The 19,718-nt window shown below is 43.0% G+C and overlaps 1 protein-coding gene across 5 annotated transcripts in view; it reads right to left on the minus strand.

Moving 5' to 3' along the window:
* The window catches only part of KIAA1549L (KIAA1549 like), a 286,237-nt gene that overhangs the window by 55,346 nt on the left and 211,173 nt on the right, over positions 1 to 19,718 (minus strand). For 4 of the 5 annotated variants that reach the window (XM_032283624.1, XM_032283623.1, XM_032283621.1 and 1 more), the window contains 3 exons: positions 16,552 to 16,679; positions 9,111 to 9,292; positions 5,676 to 5,893 (listed from right to left, as the gene is read on the minus strand). In XM_032283624.1, coding sequence (XP_032139515.1) covers positions 5,676 to 5,893; positions 9,111 to 9,292; positions 16,552 to 16,679 — 528 coding nt within the window. The remainder of the gene's footprint in view (positions 1 to 5,675; positions 5,894 to 9,110; positions 9,293 to 16,551; positions 16,680 to 19,718) is intronic. The other variant, XM_032283622.1, reaches the window with a different exon arrangement.

A 19,718-nucleotide genomic window follows, 5' to 3' on the forward strand; every position in this document is an offset into this window, starting at 1 on the left:
GCCTGGGAAGGAGTGAGGAGCAGAAGGAGGCCCAGCTTCCATCAGAGCAATTCTGTCTTTATATATTATTACCTTATATTGGGTTTCCTAGAAGCAGGTTCTAGGATGATTTGAGAGTAAATGGTTTATTTGGGAGGTGGTTCCATGAAGCACTAGCTGGGGAGAGGAAATGAGAGGAAAGAAAATCAATAAAGGGTATGATTTGGAGTAGATCTGTGTTTTGGGCAACTGAGGCTCAAACTCCCTGGAGAAGTGTGGGAGGCAGTTGTTTTAAAAGGTAGGTTTGTTCAAGACCAGCCTGACCAACATAGAGAAACCCTGTCTCTATTAAGAATACAAAATTAGCTGGGCATGGTGGTAGGCGCCTGTAATCCCAGCTACTTGGGAGTCTGAGGCAGGAGAATCGCTTGAACCCGCGAGGCGGAGGTTGCAGTGAGCCAAGATCGCACCATTGCACTCCAGCCTGGGCAATAAGAGCGAAACTGTCTCAAAAAAAAAGTAGGTTTTATTATTATTTAGGTGTGGCACAGCCAATAGATCAGGAAATGACTGCCATTCAGCTATGGCTTGTTACACTCACAGGTCCCAAGAGGAGGGAACAGGCCACACCACAGGGGGAGTGTGAATAATTTTGGTTGAATACTTTTGGCAGATTTCTGGGGCACAAGGGCTATCCCAAGTTTTCTGGTACCTGGCCCTGGGGTAATCAAGGCAGGCAGATAGTGACTCAGAGTGTCAGCCCTGCGAGGCCATCTATAAAGGAGGCAGTTGGTGTTTGGGCTCTGGACTGGCTGCTTTGGTGAGTCCTTTATTAGCACTAGGCATCCAGCAGCCTGGGGAGGATAATTTCTCTGGGGTCAGATGTCCAAATAATCAAACACAGAAACTAAAAAATGTAGCTATTGCAACAGTATAATTTATACCTCCAGGTCCCTTGCCAGGGTTATTTATCCATCAGTATCCTTCAGTTATGGACCGAGGATGCTCCACGGTGCCTGAACTACCTGACATTGCCGGTTGGTGGCTGCTGAGAAAAAGCCTTTAAGTTGCAGTCACAGATGCCTGTAGTGAGGAGGATGCTGCCAGCCTGGACAGGCACAGGCAGAGCTGAGGGCATGGACCGGGGCCGCCAACACCAACCATCTCAGTTACGTTACGTACTTTGTGTCTCTGGGTAAGAGTTTATAATGTAAAAATGAGGCATTCTGATTTTTTTTTTTAAGGCTCTGAAAACGATTTTAAAAGATTTAGTAATGAGTCAACATTTGGAACCTAAACACTTTGTCTTTTATTTGATTTAATTTAGGTCTTAAGGTAAAATTCTGGTTACTGATTAATATAGTTTGGATATTTGTCCCCACTCATATCTCACATTGAAATGTAATCCTCAGTGTTGGAGGTGGGGCCTGGTGGGAGGTGACTGGATCACGGAGGCGGACCCCTCATGGGTTGGTTGGTGCTGTCCCTGTGACAGTGAGTTCTCATGAGATCTGGTTAAGAGTGTGTGGCATTGGGGTTTCTAAGAAGTCTTTTGCTATATACTTTTTAAAGGCAATACACTTTGAAGCATGCCAAATGAAGCATTACCCATCCATCCATCCATCCATCCATCCAACCATCCAGCCATCCATAATTTTCTGAATGCCTACTATGTGCCAGGCACCATGCCCCAATTCTCTTTTGCTTCTGCTTTTCCTTCCACCACGAATAAAAACTCCCTGAGGCCTCTCTGAGAAGATGCCATGCTTGTACAGCCTGTGGAACCGTAAGACAGTTAAACCTCTTTTCTTTATAAATTACCCAATCTCCTTTTCAAAAGAAGATATACATGCAGCCAATACGCATACGAAAAATGCTCAATATCACTGATCTAGAGAAATACAAATCAAAACCAGAATGAGATGCCATCTCATACCAGTCAGAATGGCTATGATTAAAAAGTCAAAACGTCAAAAATGTAGACGCTGGCGAGGTTCCAGGGAAAAGGAAACACTTACACACTGTTGGTGGGAGTATAAATCAGTTCAACCATTGCGGGAAGCACTATGGCAATTCCTCAAAGAGCTAAGAACAGAACTACCATTCAACCCAGCAATTCCATTACTATTATATACCCCGAGGAATATCAATCATTCTACCATAAAGACACATGTATGAGAATGTTCATTGCTTCACTGTTCACAATTGAAAAGATATGGAATCAACCTAAATGGCCATGAATGACAGATTGGATGAAAAAGAAATGTGATGCATACACACCATGGAATACTATGCAGCCAGGTTAAAGAAAAAGATCATGTCTTTTGAAGGAAGATGGATGGAGCTGGAAGCTATTATCCTTAGCAAACTAATGCAGGAACAGAAAAGCAGATACCATATGTTCTCACTTGTAAGTGGGTGCTAAATGATGAGAATTCACGAACACAAATGGAACAACAGACACTGGAGTACACTCAAGGGTGGAGAGTGGGAGCAGGGAGAGGGCAGAAAAAAATAACTGATTTTTTTCAGTTATTTCAGTTATGACTATTTCAGTTACTTTTTCAGTTATTATTTAATCAAATAATTGGGAAATAGGCTTATACCCAAGTGATGAAATAATCTGTACAACCAAACCCATGACACAAGTTTATCTACATAACAAACCTGCACATGTAACCCCAAACCTAAAATAAAAGAAAAAGAAAACTACCCAGTCTCAGGCATTTCTTTATAGCAATTCAAGAATGGTTGGCTAGGGGTGGTGGCTCACGCCTGTAATCCCAGAATTCTGGGAGGCTGAGGCAGGAGGATGGCTTGAGCCCAGGAGCTCGAGACCAGCCTCGGCAACATGGCAAAACTCCATCTCACAAAAAAAAAAAAAACGGAAGAAAAAAAAAAAAAAAAAAACATGAATGGCCTAATATACTGATGCTTCCTCTACACTAGAGCATGATTCCTTTACTTGTCCTGCTATGGCTGGGTCCCTGAGAGCAGAACCTCTGGAGAGTTATACCGTGAGCAGTAATTAACAGGTAACTCTAACCTGCGATCGCAGATAAACAGCAGTCTCTGGAGTCAACAGCAGAATGTGTCAAGAATAACACCTCCGAGCTTACTGAGACTGTCACCCTCTTTTTTTCTGTCTGTCCCTTCCATCACCATCTCTGGCGGATCCTATCTTCATTCCTATTCCTAGCTCACCCGGCTTATGGCTATCCATATTTTCCCCTTAAGTGGTCAAAAAGGTTTTAAACATTATTTTTGGTGCTTTATGATCATTAAACCATTTCTTCAATGAACATTTGCTGAGAATTAGCTATATAATGCATGGCATTAGCAGGTCATCAAAAGGCCCCAAGAATCCGGCCTGCACCTGTGCTAGGCAGAGCAGATGCCTCTCTACAGAAGCAAGTTTGGTTCATTCTTTGTTCATTCTCTTTTCATAAAAAGCCTTAACTGAAATTTTTCTCAAGTAACTTTCTAGCAAAGTTTAATTTGTATATGAAAATGATTATGTTGATGCAATTCATAAAATTTAGCCCCAACTCCCACCTTGATTTTGTGGCTTTGATTTATTTTCCCTGAGTGTCAGCAGGAAATCCAGGAAAAACAGCTCCTATCCCAGCTCCCGTCCCAAAGACCACGGAAGTAAAAACCCCAAAGTACAAAATAAAAGCTCTAAAGAAGCAATCGGCCTCCCTATAAAACCCCTAACTTTTTTCTTTTTTTTTCTACAGTTATTAACACAGTGACACACGCATTGTGAACCGGGTCATGGTGTGATTTTATATCAATAGCTTGTCATACCAACCAAGCCTAATTAGAAGCATGGTAAATTAAGCACTGGTTTAGAATTCCCTCTTTTCTTTATTGAAAATAAATTATGCTGATCCAATTTATAAAATTTAGCCCTACCTCCCAGCTTGATTCTGTGGCTTTGATCCAAGCCTGTCACAGAGTCATTTTTGCTTTTAATAAGTACCTACTCAGGCCAGAAACTGCCCTATGGCTCCCAGTCTGTGGATAACATGTGTGTCATGGCTCTGTGGCATGTCGGAGTGGCGGCATGCTCAAAGCCAGAGGGGAGTCACCAAGGAGAATGTGATGGGAAAGAGATGGCCGCAAATCATGAAAGCACTTTGGGAAGGTAGGAAAGGAAGAAAGGTGGAGACGTCTGGCTTCACTAACCTATGCCTTCGACCCCGCATGTGGAATGAGCAACAAAACTTGGAAGGCTGCAGCCACGCTCTGAAGGTTTTTCCCTCCAAACCTCGTGTTGAAATTTGGTTACTGTCATGCTGGTGTCAGGAGGTGGGACATTTGGAAGGTGATAGGGTCATGACTGCTCCTCCTCGTGGGTGGAATTGGTGCTGTTATAAAAAGATGAATTTGGCCCGCTCTTGCTCTCTCTTTGCCCTCTGCCTTCTGCCATGGGCTGACACAGCAAGAAGGCTTTTGCCAGATGCCGGCACTTTGATCTTGGACTTCCCAGCCTCCAGAACTGTGAGAAAATTTCTGTTCATCATAAATTACCCAGTCTCAGGTATTCTGTTATAGCAGCACAAAAATAACTAAGACAGGTGCCAATTTATTTTTTATTTTTACTTATTTTTTTTCTCAGAGATGGGGTCTCACTATGTTGCCCAGGCTGGGGTGCAGTGGCTTTTCACAGGTGTGATCCCATTACTGATCAGCATGGGAGTTCTGACCTGACCCGTTTCTGACCCGGGCCGGTTCACCATTCCTTAGGCAACCTGGTGGTCCCCCGCTCCCGGAGGTCACCATATTGATGCCGAACTTAGTGTGGACACCCAATCGGCATAGCGCACTACAGCCCAGAACTCCTGGACTCAAGCGATCCTCCCACCTCAGCCTCCCGAGTAGCTGGGACTACAGGCCGTGCCACCATGCCCAGCAGAAGATGCCAATTTAAATCATCTGGCTTAGCCCTTCCTCACTGGGACAGGACCTTCTCTTAGATCGTCACAGTACCTCATACTTCAAACACCCACCACACTTGGCATTAATACACTTTTGGGGTGATTCTTTCTCTCCCATTAGGCCTTAAGAGCAGCAATAGGACTATCTTATCCACAATTAAATGTTGAAGGAACTGGAACTGAATGAATGAATGAGAAAAGCTCACATGTGCATGATAGCATTCAGCATCCTGAATGGTGCCTAATACATAGCAGGTGACAATATATGTTGAAAAAATGAACAAGTCTATGAATGAATGAGATAAACCAGCATGGAGCTGTGAGCAGCTGTGCAGTAAGTACTTACTGAGGCTGAATGAACAGGTGAGGCATGAAATTTGCTTTTCTTACACAAGAGCCTCTAAAACAAGTGAACAATACAATGTCCCTTGATCTGGAAGCTGTACCATTAGGTAGGTGATAATTACAATTACCATTCAGCTCTGAAAAAGTAACTGCTTTGAAAATACCATTAAGCTAAAGGACAATTATGGTTGTTTGTCCAAGTATTTTTTTTTTGAATGGCTTTAATGTTATTCTCTTTCAGACTCATTACAGAGCACCTGTTTGCACAGACCAGTGTGGTGCAGATCACTGGGCTGCAGAGAACACAGTCCTACAGTACCAGATGAGGGACCAGGATACATTGCCCGAGGCCTGCCCTTAGCCCACCGATGATACAACACCCTTTACAGAATCCCTTACAGACTGTACCTGTTTTTCGACTCGGCGAATGGAGCGCAGAGTTCTGAATCTGGATCCAAAACATGCTCCATTTCCTTTGGGGCTTTTTCATACATCTTTTTTCTTTCGGTCAGACCCTTGCTCGTCTCCACTGCGGGGAAGTCGTAATATCCCTTCCTCTTGGCTTTGAGGCGTAGCTTGTTCCGATAGTGCTCGATGTCTGACTTCTGCTTCAGGGCTTTGTTCACCTAGGGAGAGAGACAGTCTCAGGCCCACACCTGACCCAGTGCGGCCGACAGGTGGGAGACTTTCATCAGGAGGTTATAACTTCTAAAAAGCCATCAGAGGCATCACCTCTGGTCTGTTGAGCTAGCCAGACCCACCTGTGTCCCACCGTAAGACAAGCCCACAACAGTGGACCACAGATAACGTGAAGCCTGGCACTTACCTGAGTCCCCTGAGACCTTCCTCCAAGGCCTCCTTCTCCCTGTCTGTCCTTTCCCTGTTCAGGCCTAGGCCTTGCTCCATGCTCTTAGCAATGTGGCTCGGCCTTAATTATGCCTACACCTTTTTGATTCCTCTGTGTGGGTACCTCTGCCAGTTCTCAGTGCCCTGACTCTAGCTCCTGTCCTGGGGTACCCAGTGGTCTTCACTGCCCTTCAGCTGGTGACCAGCTGGATAAGACAGCAAGTTCTTGAAGAGGCTATGTTGGGACGGATGAGGTGGAAGGGGAAGCAGCCTACTCCCAAGGCCTTTCCACACTGTCAACCTGAATCTGAGAGCGTGTCTTTGTAAATCCATGTCTTTCTTGGGAGACAGGTAATTTTGAAGCCTTGTATGACCACTAACACCAACCAAGTCCTGCCCTATAGGGCAAAGGCAGTCTGGTCTTTCGGAAGAGAACATGGCTAATGTACCTTGCAACCTGTTGGAGATATAAGCAGATGACTGTGCTAAATAAGTAACAAATGATGAGAATGTCACACCAACATTTCCAAACTTTCTGTTTTTATTATGTTCTCTTAAAAATGATCTTTAAAATAATGTCATGTAATTTACAAAAGAAAAATGTATGGTTTCAGGGTGGTGCTTTCTTCATTTAAACCAGCCACCCATAATAGGAAGAGGAAGAAAATTATAAGACAATCTGTGTCAGGCTCCACAAGGCAGCAAATTACAGAGAACAATGCAGGGCTCTCTTCCAATCCAAATGCCGGCAAGGCCCATTCCTGTAACTACTAAAACGTAGCATCCATTTCTGGACAAGGAAGATGCTGATTTGCCCTCCTTCTTTGATGAGGTGATGGGCCTGGGAGGAAAAGGGAGTGATAAACTGAATCTATCCCAGATTTGGAATCTGTCTCTATGACACTCATATCATTAAGCCGGGATGAAAGGATCCAGGCCTGGTGGCCACCACATGTCTATAACTGAACAGAGGGTCTGAATTAACAGCAGTTATCAATGCATTAGTGTCAACCTCAGAGGCCTCTAATTACAGGGCTTGCACATCTGGTGGCAGAATTGTGCGCAAGAAAAAATTCAGTGGCTGTGACTGGTTTTGAGAAGACATCCAGATTGTCAAATTGTAGAGCCAAGACACATAAAGTACACGATTAATCCTTCTTCATTGCTAATTGGTGGTGATAATAATAACAATCATCCTCATCATCATCATCATCATCAAAGTGCTTATTATGTGCTAGGCACTACTCTAAGCACTTTACATATATTCACCAATTTGATCTTCACAGCAGCCCTATTTTATGGATGGAGATACTGAGGCACAGAGAAATGAACTAACATGCTCAAGGGCACACAGTAAGTAAAAGATCTGAGATTTAAACCCCTGAAGCATGGCTTGAGAATCCATGCTCTTTCAAGCACAATGCTCTTATTCTCTGATAGGCTGTAGTGAGTCAAAGAGAAGGAAGCAGCGCTGGATAGGAAGTCAGGGGACCTCAACCTCATGGCTGTCACCATAACCTGCAGTGTGACTTTGAGCAAGCCACCTGTCCCCTCAAGCTTTAGCTTCTTTGTCTAAAAAAATGAAGAGGTTGAAAGAGAAGTGCTCTGTATGTCCACAACCAGCTATTTTTTTTTAATCGAGGAAGGGTAATCCATCACGTCTTTATGCCATCTCAGTCTTTCTGCCCAGAAAGCAAGAGTTGCTTCCTGAGTTGGGTTATAAATGTTTTTATAAGTGGCCCGGATGCTGCATATTTACAATACCTGGTTTTATAGGGCTGCAGCATGTTCCTTGGGGTGTGGTGGGAAAAAGACTTTAAAACTTTGAAAATATCCCACCTGTTGCAGGTAACAACAGCTGGATATAAACAAATGAAATGAACAACCAACCTGACAGCTTAAGAAGAGAGAAAATACTAAGAGCGTGTGTATGCACATGCTTGGGCACACGTGTAACGTAAATTGTTCACATGTTCAGTCCAAATGCATCTTCTTAAAGTTCATAAACATTTTCAATCTGCTGGTCAATCTGCTGCAGAAGATGAAGGAAATGCATATAATTTTTTCCTAACTTCTGGCTTCCATCTACCTATCTAATTTTCTTTGATGAAATCATCACTCTACAGTGAATGTTACAAATATTTTTCAGACTCTTAGGAAAGCTGATTGACATGACATTCATTGATAGCTTTCTGGATGCAGCCAATGAGTTGTTTCAAATTTGCTCAAAGGGATAATGTCATTTCAAAGTCCACAGAGCGGCCCACATCCCTGTCCATATGATGTTATCTTCCCTAGTTCCTCTGAATTCAAGCCTCTTCTATCCCCACTACAAGCAACATCCCACAATGGACAGTTTAGGAGTGTTGCCAAGAACGGTAAAAGGCTGTGTGTGAGGGAGTCGGGGAGCAGAACCTCTGATGCTTCTTTTCATAATCACATTTTTTAAAAAGTTCCCTCTGGGCTTTTAATGAACGTAGAAAGTGCTCTGAAAAAATCACCCAATAGGCCAAGCACGATGGCTCACACCTATAATCCCAGCACTTTGGGAGGTAGAAGAGGGTGGATCCCTTGAGGTCAGGAGTTCAAGATCAGCCTGGCCAACATGGTGAAACCCTATCTCTACTAAAAATGCCGGGTGTGATGGTGGGCACCTGTGGTCCCAGCTACTTGGGAGGCTGAGGCAGGAGAATCACTTGAACCCAGGAGGTGGAGATTGCAGTGAGCCAAGATTGCACCACTTTATTCCAGCCTGGGCAACAGAGCCAGACTCCATCTCAAGAAAAACAAAACAAAACAAAAAACATCACCCAACAAACTCCTCTGGGGTGAGTTATGCCTTGATTCATTCTGCAGAGGCCTAGTACATGCAGAGGTAAAGATGACCTATATGGCCCTAGGTGCACTCTGCACCCAGGATTCACAGGTGTTATTCCTTCGTCCGAATTTCCCAAGTCTGGCTGGACCATCTCCTGCCCTGGGTCCCCAGGCACTCACCTCGCCATTGAGGACTGCTGATGACTCCTGGCTCCTGTCCGAGGTCGGGGGCACCACAGGGAGGGCTGTGGGTTTTATGGCAATGAGCTGCACAGACCCAGATGATGTGTCAAAGGGTTCAGCGGCCACCTTGCTGGAGCTGTCAAATAGAACCGCTCCCTCCTCTTCATCACTCGCTGGCACTAAAGCACAACATAAACATCGATTTTATGATGTAGGGGAGCTGTGTGATCCCAGGAGAATTTATGTCAGACTCACAGCCTAAGGATATTACTTTACTCAAAACAACCTCAGAAATGACAGCATCTGCTTCTGTGCCAAGGGCTCACTACTGCTAGTGGTTTTCCTTTAAATTTAAGATCTATATGATTTATCCCTCCATTGCCTTATCAATGGGTAGGAAAGAACTGTGGAGGTTTGAATTTAAAACAGTAAGAACCATTCTTTCAAAACTATGACATAATACAGTTAAAAAAATTAGAAAGTAACTTTTTTCTCTATGTTTGAGTTGGAAAAGAGAAAAGTGAATTTGGCCAAACCTTCTAACTATCCTTAAAATCTAACAATCCTCAGACTAATGGTGTTCAGTTTAGGCTCAGTCACCAATGCTACCAATCTTCACAAGCTGTTAAAGTAACAAGTCTTCCTTGGTCAACGAGCCACAGTCAGAGTAACTGACATTTTTTTTTTCCTTCTGAAGGTTGCTTCCCCAGTGATTTGAGTTTTGGTTTCTTTTATTTGTCTAAAATAAAATAAAGCTGTGAAAATGCTACCACAGAAACTAATTTAAAGCGACAGACAACTCCCTAATTAAGTAGAAGGATTTCTACCTACACTCTGTTAAATTAATCCTCCCTTCTGACAGATAATTCTGCTACTAAAAGACACCAGTCAGCCTTGAGCTTCCATAACTAAGCTGACAGAAGTTCCAGGGCCCCCGGTATCTTGCTGATTTACTTGTTCTTAAAGCATATTCCCATTAAGTAACTATAAGAATGACAGCTTATTGAGCACGGTTTGGCAAGAGATACATTAAGCCTATTCAAACAACTAAACCAGTAGACAATTTAGGAGGAAAAGAGGTGTTATATAAAATATGCATGTAATAGCAGTGTATTCATCTTTCCTCCTGTTTGCTCAAGAGATTGGGATGTTATTTAAATTATTGAGAAACATATAGTTTGTATCATTCTGTCAGTTATCATAATCACAGAAGATTTGTCAAATTAAGCCAAGTAAATTGTTATTTTTACAAAGTGGCTAAAAGACTTCGGAGTCTAACAATGGGTTATAATTGGATTTTTTTTTAAGTTCTGTGGGCTGATTTGCAAATAGCAGGCCACCAAGCAGCCAATGACAGAGGAAACCCTCTATTTGAATGTGTTACCAGATGCATCTATATTTTTAGAGTGTAGTTTTGCTGGGAGCTCTGGTGGCCACCATTATCTGCCACCTGCACACTTGTTATACAAGCCATCTATGGGAGCCAGCCAATAAGGTGGTTCCTAAAAATTCTCACCTCTTTATATTCATACCCAGGATGAATAGGACTGACCTGTGTAACCAATAGGAAACCGAGGAATGGCAATGTGCTACTTCCAAGGCTTGGTCAGAAAAAAAAAATCATGGCTTCCACCTTGCTCTCTCTCGGATAGAAAGCCAGCTGCCACATTCTGAGGACCCTGAAGCAGTCCTATGGAAAGGCCCGTGTGGCAAAGAACTGAAGCCCCCTGTCAACAGCCACAAGTGACCATCCTGCAAACTCCAGTTAAGACTTTTTAAAAATTATTTTTCTCTTTCTTTTTTAAGCTTCGATAGCTTTTTGGGGTACAGTGATTTTTGGTTACACAGATGAATTCTATAGTGGTAAATTCTGAGATTTTAGTGCACCCATCACCTGAGTAGTCTACACTGTACCCAATATGTAGTCTTTCATCCCTTACTTCCCTCCCACCCTCTCCTCTGTCCCCAAAGTCCATTATATCACTCTGTGCATCTTTGTGTCCTCTTAGCTTAACTCCCACTTATGAGTGAGAATATATGGTATTTGGTTTTCCATTCCCGAGTTACTTCACTTAGAATAATGTCCTCCAGCTCCATCCAAATTGCTGCAAAAGACATTATTTCATTCCTTCTTATGGCTGACTAGTATATTCCATGGTGTATATACACTACATTTTCTTTATCCACTCATTGGCTGATGGGCTCTTAGGTTGGTTCCATATCTTTGTGACTGTGAATTGTGCTTCTATAAACTTCATGTGCAAGTATCTTTTTCACAGAATACTTCTTTTCATTTGGGTAGATACCCAGTAGTGGGATTGATTACTGGATCAAATGGTAGATCTACTTTTAGTTCTTTAGGGAATCTCTGTACTGTTTTCCACAGGGGTTGTACTAATTTACATTCTCACCAGCAGTGTATAAGCGTTCCCTTTTCATCACATCTATGCTAACATCTATTATTTTTTACCAGTTAAGACTTTAGGTGACAGCTCAGGCCAAAATCTTGACTGTGACCTCATGAGACCCTGAGCCAGAATGACCCAGCTAAGTCAGTCTTAAATTCCTTACCCACAGACAGTATGTGAGACAATACATGTAGATAATAAATTTCAGGTTGCTAGGTGTTGGAGTCATTTGTCACATGGCAATAGATAACTTACAGACCTTCTAAACCACCTTCCACCTCTGGGCTTTCCCTCTTCTCCCTCTATCCCTAAAATACATATTCCACCAGTAACCAGGATGTACTAACTTTCCAGAAGGTAACCAGATGGCATTCTTCCTCTGACCAGAACTCTCGGAAGCCTTCATCTCTTTCAGAATAAAACCAAGGTCTTCCCACCAAGGTACTGTCAGTCTGGTGCTGGCCCCCCTGCTGAGCTCATTTAGCCCCTTTCCCCTCATCCACTCTGCTCCAGCCACAGCAGCCTTCTTCAACATATCAGGCTCGTTCCCATCTCAGAAGTTTGCATTAGCTGTTCCCTCTGCTCAGGATGCTCTTTTCCCAGATCTCCATATGCCCAGTTCTCTCTTGCTTTTCAAGTTGCAGCTTGAAAATGACTTTCCTTAACCAACAATCTAAAATAATCCCCCTCATTGCCCTATTCTATTTTCTTCCCAGTGCGTATCTCTACTGATTTGTTGTACTGATTTACAGTCTGCCCTCACCCCTTTTCCTAGCATAGAAGCTCCATTCTTGTCTGTCTTTTTAAAGACTAATGTCTATTGCTTTTAACAGTGTCTCACATGTAGTTGGCCTTCAGTAAGGATTTGTTGAATAAATGAGTGAAGGAATGAATGACTCAATTTCCCTGACTTGGAAAAGGAGATGTCGTTAGTACCTGCAGAACAGGTAACCATGCGGAAGTTAAAGTCATGCTATCACTCAACCCATTAGTGGGTGAAGAAATAGCACTTAACATTTTTATTGCTTCTGGGTGGTGACACCCTCACTGCCCAAACTGTGAACAGGGTAAGGCAGGCAGCATAGCACTAATGGAACAGGAAGATGACACCTTGGAAATTGTATAAGCTATAGTTATATTTTACTCTCTCCTCTAGGTTTTTAAAGAGAAAAAAAATTAGTTATCCTTCCCTTAAAAAAGGCCTTATGGGCAAACACATTAAAAGACATTACACTAAATATTAACGTATCAAAACGTGGTGGGAACACAGCAGGTTCATGAGGATTTTTAATGCATGACTAGTCCCTAAAGAAAAAAGCATGGGAGAATGCTTAAGGAAGGGACCACAGTGAAACTGCAGGTGTCTTAGTGTAGCATCACATCACAGTAAATGCCACTGAATAGTTACCTCATATCTAGTTGTGCCTTGTTTGTACTGCTATTTTTAATTTCAGTAAATCAGGCTGGACAGACAGATTCCATTTCTTCATGTCTGAACTGGCATGGGGAGTGCCTCCCTCCCCATTTGAGGCTGAAAGCGTTCTCTAACACATGCCTTTTCTGAAATTTTCATTAAAGCTCAGACAATCTACAATAGCATCACTATTCTCTAGTGTTATTTATTAGATAAAAAGTCAGTTTTCACTTCACTGAGAAGGCAAAGAAAGAATAACTAAAACTGTGTTTTTGAGCTAATATCGCTGAAAAATCTTCCTTGATGTTTTAATTCCAGATGTCCCATGAAGAACTCCTGCTAAGAAAATAGTAATTCATCCTCTAAACTCACTAATTTTTTGCCTGCTTCATCTGCCTTTAGGCAGATGAAGTTTGGTTATTAACAAATTCTAAGCCCTCCTGGTGAATTCTGTCAGTGACATAAAGGAAGGGGGCACACTTCAAAGGTTTCAGGCAGGTTATTTGCTCCCAAATGACGTGAGATGCAAAGACATCTATTATGTTCAAAAATCTTGAACTTACTTTCAACTCTTTCCTGCTAAACATATTTTCTATGTTTAGAAATTGGCTCAGAAATTCAAATGTCTATTTGGTTGAGAAAGCACAAAATTGTTTTTGCTTTAAAAATCCTAGCTCTCATGTCTGACTTTCTCACTTACATATAAGCATCATCATGAAATAGACTCTAAAATTGCAGCAATGGAAAACTAATGGGGCCACTGAGCTACAAGGACCCATGCCAGCCATGTGGCTGGCAGGATAGTATCTTTTCTTTTTAAAGTTCTTATTTTCAAAAAAGAAAAATATTGGAAGCTACAGATGTAACAAACCTGACAGAAAACAAGAAGAGTTTTAGAATAACAGCCTGCTACATTAACATTTATTAACCTTAGTAACTTAAGCCTCTATGGGAAATAGATACTAAGCCAAAAGACCACGGTATGTGAATATTCCATATCAACAGAACAATTTATTCTCAGAGGCCACGTGCACACAAAAAGTCTTCAATACTTTTTGCAAGCTGGCAAGGTGATGAAAATATCCTTTTTTGTTTTCTTCACAATTCCATTCAATGTTATTTTCTTCCTTCCTTCCTTTGGTTCATCTTCCAATACAATAAAATACACTATTGATTTTGTGGGTAAACTCTAACCTAGGATTATGATAAAATGGAACCCCCTGATAAAAAGAATAAGCATAGGTTTTCATAAAGATCTATCCTAAAATTCTGATGTCTGTTGAGTTTTACATGAGTCAAGTTGGTTCTATTGTTTCTATTGGTAAATTTCAAGCCTTACTGAATAGAAACCTATAGTGAAGCAACCAGCCCCCCCAAATTCACTGGTTTACATTTGGCAAAAATAAAGTGCAACCAAGTAAGCACTCTAACCCTGGGAAGGATGGCTTTTTAATAGAGCAAACAAGCAAAAACCTCAACCTGGCACAGTAATTGCATTTTATTCATGCACCCACCTGTTTTATTTCTGAGCCTTGTATTTAAATAATCAAAGTGACCTAAACAGAAGGAAGAGGCAGGCAGAGAGGGCAGACAAATAGAAATGGGCAAGGTCAGGAGGGACACCTAGAGCAGGCCAGAGTTTCACCAGCTAAGTAGGGAGTGAGGGGGTCAGGAACCAGCCCCACTCTCTCATCTTCTAAGGGTTATTTGCAGGGAAGGGGAAAAGACATCGCTTTGCAAATGTGTGCTCAAAAAGAGAGGAGCCTTTATGGCACAGTTTAAAGCAAGAAAAAGAGCACAGAACAACGCGCACATTGATTCCGTTTTGCAAAACAAAACAAAGCAATACAACAAAAAACAAAGATACGTGTGTGTTGCCGTATGCATAGTAAAAAGGTCAGAGAAAGATACACATTCAGTTATTCTGGGTCCTCTGAGAACTGGGGCAGGTGAGTGGGGCATCTGGAGGAGCGAGTAGTCTTTGACTTGACCTTGTAAATTTCCAGAAAGTATATAAAGAAAGGAAGGAGGGAGGGACGGAGGGAATGGGAGGGAGTAGGGGGAGCTGAGAGGGAGGGCAGCACCATCTTGGATAGGTTGGGATGGCTGTCACAGTATTGAGTTAAAACAACCTTCCCCATACGGCCTTACTGTCCACCGTCTCAGCTGTCACCTCACTCTCTCTACCCATCTCTCTTAGCACCTCACCCTAGGAAGAAAGGGAAGAAAGTTGCTGAATTCAAGTCCCCTTCTCAAGATCTAGAGCACCTCTGACTCTGTGCTCACTTGACTGAGCTGATGGCAGGATTTCTGGTAGTCCCAGGTGGGGCAGATATTCCAGGAAAATTCCACAGGTCACACTTCAACTCTGATGTAGAAAGCACAGCCTCTGTGTTACAGGCATGCAGAATTCAGGGAAAGAAAAAAAAATTCAACAACCCAATGGTTATAACCGTTTAAACAAGTGCTTTATATAACAGCTGAAAATGGGAACAGGGAGCACATTTTCCCTACAGAATACAAATCCACTGTGTCATCATTTCTTTTTTTTTTTTTTTCCTCTGCTCTTACTTTTTTCAGTTGGGGAAAAAAAATTAAAGTCATATTTGAAAACAAAAAATTATTCTGACACTAACTTCAAGAGAGAGTCCCTGAGCTACACAAATTCCTTTGAAAGGGAAGTGCAGCTAAGCAGCGTGTCAGAGGGTTTAGCTTTTCACCTGGCATTTCTGTAGGGCTCCACCTACAACCCCTTAATATCCAAAAGGACTTTTCCCTGGTCTGAAATCAGCAGTGCTGGGTACTTGAATTCTGGCCCCAGTAACCCAGCATCACACACAGAAGGGCCACATGGAGATAAGGGTCAGAACCAAGGTGGGATCAGGAGAGGGAGCTGCACAAAGACGTGGACAGAGGCCATCTATAGACAGTGCCACTGCACAATCATGGTGCTCAGATGACTGATAAGTAAACCCCAACACCAATCCTTACAGGGAGGGAGAGATCTGGTTGAGAAACGCAGTAGTCAACCCTGGAGAATTAAGACAGAAGCATAAAGCCTTTTTTTTTTTTTTTTGACAGATCTGTTTCTTTACTGTTTTGCATTACTTTTTTCCTGGGAGAAGTGGAGTTGCAGTATCTGGACTCAGTGGCATAGACTGAACCCATGAAACTTATCAGGGGAGTCAGGGTAGGAAAATGAGAGGCATCTCCAAGATGAGCAATTATTTCAGAGACCTGCTGTCTTTGTGGATCTAGTGCAAGAAATTGAGTCAATTCACATGATTAGAAATTAGAAATTTTAGAGAATTTCTAACTAGAGAATGAGAAAAACCTCCAAGCAAACATCAATTCATTCTGCAAAATGTTTTTTCTAAGAAACTGCACAATTTCATAAGAACAGGGCAGAGGAAGTGAGACAGGATAATTCAAAGAAGGGGTAAGGTGACAACCCAAGGGGTACATACAGACACCTGGATTTGTGGGGCAGAAGAGAAAGAATGACTGAGGATCAGAGCCCACTGGCTGTGTGAGTGTGAGCATGCGTCTGCATGCATGTGTGTGCGGGCACATGTGGGAGCGGCTGGGGGTGGTTCTTGGCGGGAAGGCTTCTCACCATTTCTCTTCCTTGCCTCCTCCTTTGTCACTTTCTGCTGTGCCATTACATTCTGGGGTGAGCGTCTCCCTGAGCTGGGCTTCCCTGATTCGTTGCTGATGACAGAGCCATTCTCACTGGGCGACCTGCTGGAGGTAACCATAGCAACAGTGGAGATGGTAAGTTTCAACTAGAGCAGCCGCCTCTCAAGGTTATTTTATTCGCACAGTTTAATGTCTGTAGCCTTTCATTCCAGTTTAATGGACAAAGAGGAAATGATACAGAAAAAGAAAAACACAAAACCATCCATACTACAGCGTGGGTTAAGCAGCTGGCTGTTCGGAAGTGTGTTTTGTAGTGCTCAGCCTGTAGAGTTCAGTGAGCACAGCCCTGGGTGCCCATCTGTTTCATTAACCACCGCCCCCCGTCCCGTGACTAAGGGAATGGTGGCAAGGGTGGCATCCACGTAGCATGCCCTCTTTTTAACTCCCAGCACTCTGGATAGTGTTGCAGAGTGTTTAAATCACGTGGGCACTTTCAGGACACGTATGACACACGGTTCTCTTTGGCTATTTTCTTTACCACATAGACTTTGACTACAAGACATTCAGTTTTCAATTTTCAGTTTTTGGCTGCTCTTCTTACTCCAAGGAAAGGCATCAATAAGCAAATTACTGTAGCAAAAACTCAACCTGCCTTATTCTTTGCATTATACCCCACCACTGGGGCTTCACTCCGTCTGTCAGTCAGTCTCTCTCTCTCTCTCTCTCTCTCTCTCTCTCTCTCTCTCACTGTGGCAACTATTAGCCATTTACATTTTGAGCTGTTTGTTCATTCAGGAAATACTTTTCATTCACCCACTCTGTGCCAGGCACTGTGCCAGGCATACAGGTATGTGGAGACTCTAAGTTAGCACGCCACGCCCCGCAAGAGCTCCCCACCAGGAGCATCTACTGTGTGCCAAGGACTTTGCTGACTGCTTTCAAAACTGCTAATGGATTATTATTAAATGAGCCACTGAGGAACGTGAAGCTCATGCAAGTGAAGTGTGTTGTCCAGGACAGAGTTGGGAAGTGGCGAAGCAGCCCTGGAAGCCAGGGCTCCCCCTTCTCCCACACCCCAGAACACCTTCCTGTTGCTGTCCCATACAATGACCGGTATAAGGCAGCCCTTCACACAGAGTGAGTCACAGAGCCTTCTTTTCTTCCTCAGGGCGGGACTCTCATCTTCTGGAACTCTCTGGGAGAATGGGATCTGGAGAGCCCCCAAAGAGACTCATGTTGCCTCTGTCCTCAGACCATGCCGGCCGTGGGTCCGGCTGAGCATAAAGACGGACCGCCTCCCCTCTGTGGGAGACAAGCAGGAGGCAGGTATCTAGCAGCCTCTTGTTCTTCTATTGTCAGTTATCTGAATTTAGAAAATAATGGCATACATGCCCGACAATAGAGAATTGTCTGGAATAAATGTACTTTATCAGTAGGCGGGCAGCTTCTCAAGTGGAAGCTGTGTATCCTTCTGGATGCTCCTCTTCCTCCTCCTCCCTTCTCTCTCCTTCTTCCTTCTCCTCCTGCCTCCCCTGGGAAATTTCGAGTTCTCAGTCTATGGGCTTTAGCACCCTAAAAGCTATGAATAATCAAAGTCAGGATATCTACGGGATGAGGCAGTATCTGCCTAGAGCATTCCGCAGGACACTAAAGCCAAGTGGGACATTCCTCACCAAAGTTCCCTAAATGTGGGAAATGTTTACTATATTCTTTCTTTGGAGATTCCTAATGCACGTTAGCATATCAGAGGCTGATCAGTTCTGTCACAGAGAGATTCATCTGGTTTTGTTTAACCCAACATTTCCAAATTTATTCAGTCACAATCTTTTTCATCGTAATATCTTTTAACATCATATAAAATGAGTAATACAAAGAATGTAGTCTGTGAAAACAAGGATGGGCACTAAGTTGTTGAATATACGTTATTTTATTGAATATACATTATTTTATTTACCCAACAGCTATTTGATTGCTGAGTGCTGGGTGTGCAAACACTCATACGCGAAAGACACATGCCCCTAGATTGTTTCTGGGCTCTCCTGGCGACTGGCATCACTGGGACAAAAAGCCTTTAATTTACATCCAGAAAAAAAATGAGGAAAGGGAAAGGCTTTTTATAACCTATTTCACATTCATGATATACTGAATGGTTTATTTATTTATTTTTATTTTTTTGAGAGTCCTGATCTGTCACCCAGGCTGGAGTGCAATGGGGCGATCTCGGCTCACTGCAACCTCCGTCTCCTGGGTTCGAGTGCTTCTCCTGCCTCAGCCACCAGTGTAGCTGGGATTACAGGCACCCACCGCCATGCCTGACTAATTTTTTCGTATTTTTAGAAGAGCTGGGGTTTTACCATGTTTCCCAGGCTGGTCTCTAACTTCCGACCCCAAGTGATCCATCTGCCTCAGCCTCCCAAAGTGCTAGGATTACAGGCAGGAGCCGCCGAGCCTGGCCTGAACAGTTTTTGTAGCATTTTCATACTGTTTCCCTCATTTGATCCTGACATAATTTTCTGGTTGCTCCTCTCACTCCAAGGAAAGGTGTCAAGGAGCAAATTTCTGTAGCAAAAACCCAACTCTGCTTTACTCTTTGCTTCTGTTTATAGACATACTTACAGGAAGTCATCAAGTCAAAACTTCTGTTCAGAAACAGAGGAGTGAGATTGTCCATGTGTGTTTGTGCAGGCACGTGTACTCCCATGACAGTAACACAAGTGTTTTTGAAAGCAAGAAAGTGTCACCTGTGAGGCTGCAGTTAGAGGTTACTGAATGCAACAGTCCCCATTTGGAGGACACGGAGCCTGAAAGAATATTTTCGGGTTGAGGATTAATCAGCTGCTGAACAATCATTGCTGATCACTACACTGAAGTGCCCTTTGCAAACGGCTGCAAATGGTTGATTCTCCATCCTGGCCCAACAATCTCACTCCCACACCAACAAAATAGCCTCACCAAGACCCTACACTGGAGGAAAAGGACCCAGAACATCCATCTGGCTGTCTGGAAGTGACTACACCATCAGACTTCAGTGATAAAAAAAATTCACAAAAATTGAGATATCTTAATAACCGTCAAACCATCGGTTTCTCCTGGTTTTCACTTGAGAAACTTCTTGGATCATCTAACAGATCCATTCTGAGAGGG

The sequence above is a fragment of the Sapajus apella genome, unplaced genomic scaffold (assembly GCF_009761245.1).
Source record: "Sapajus apella isolate SASKATOON/1434 unplaced genomic scaffold, GSC_monkey_1.0 scaffold14, whole genome shotgun sequence".
NCBI lineage: Eukaryota > Metazoa > Chordata > Mammalia > Primates > Cebidae > Sapajus > Sapajus apella.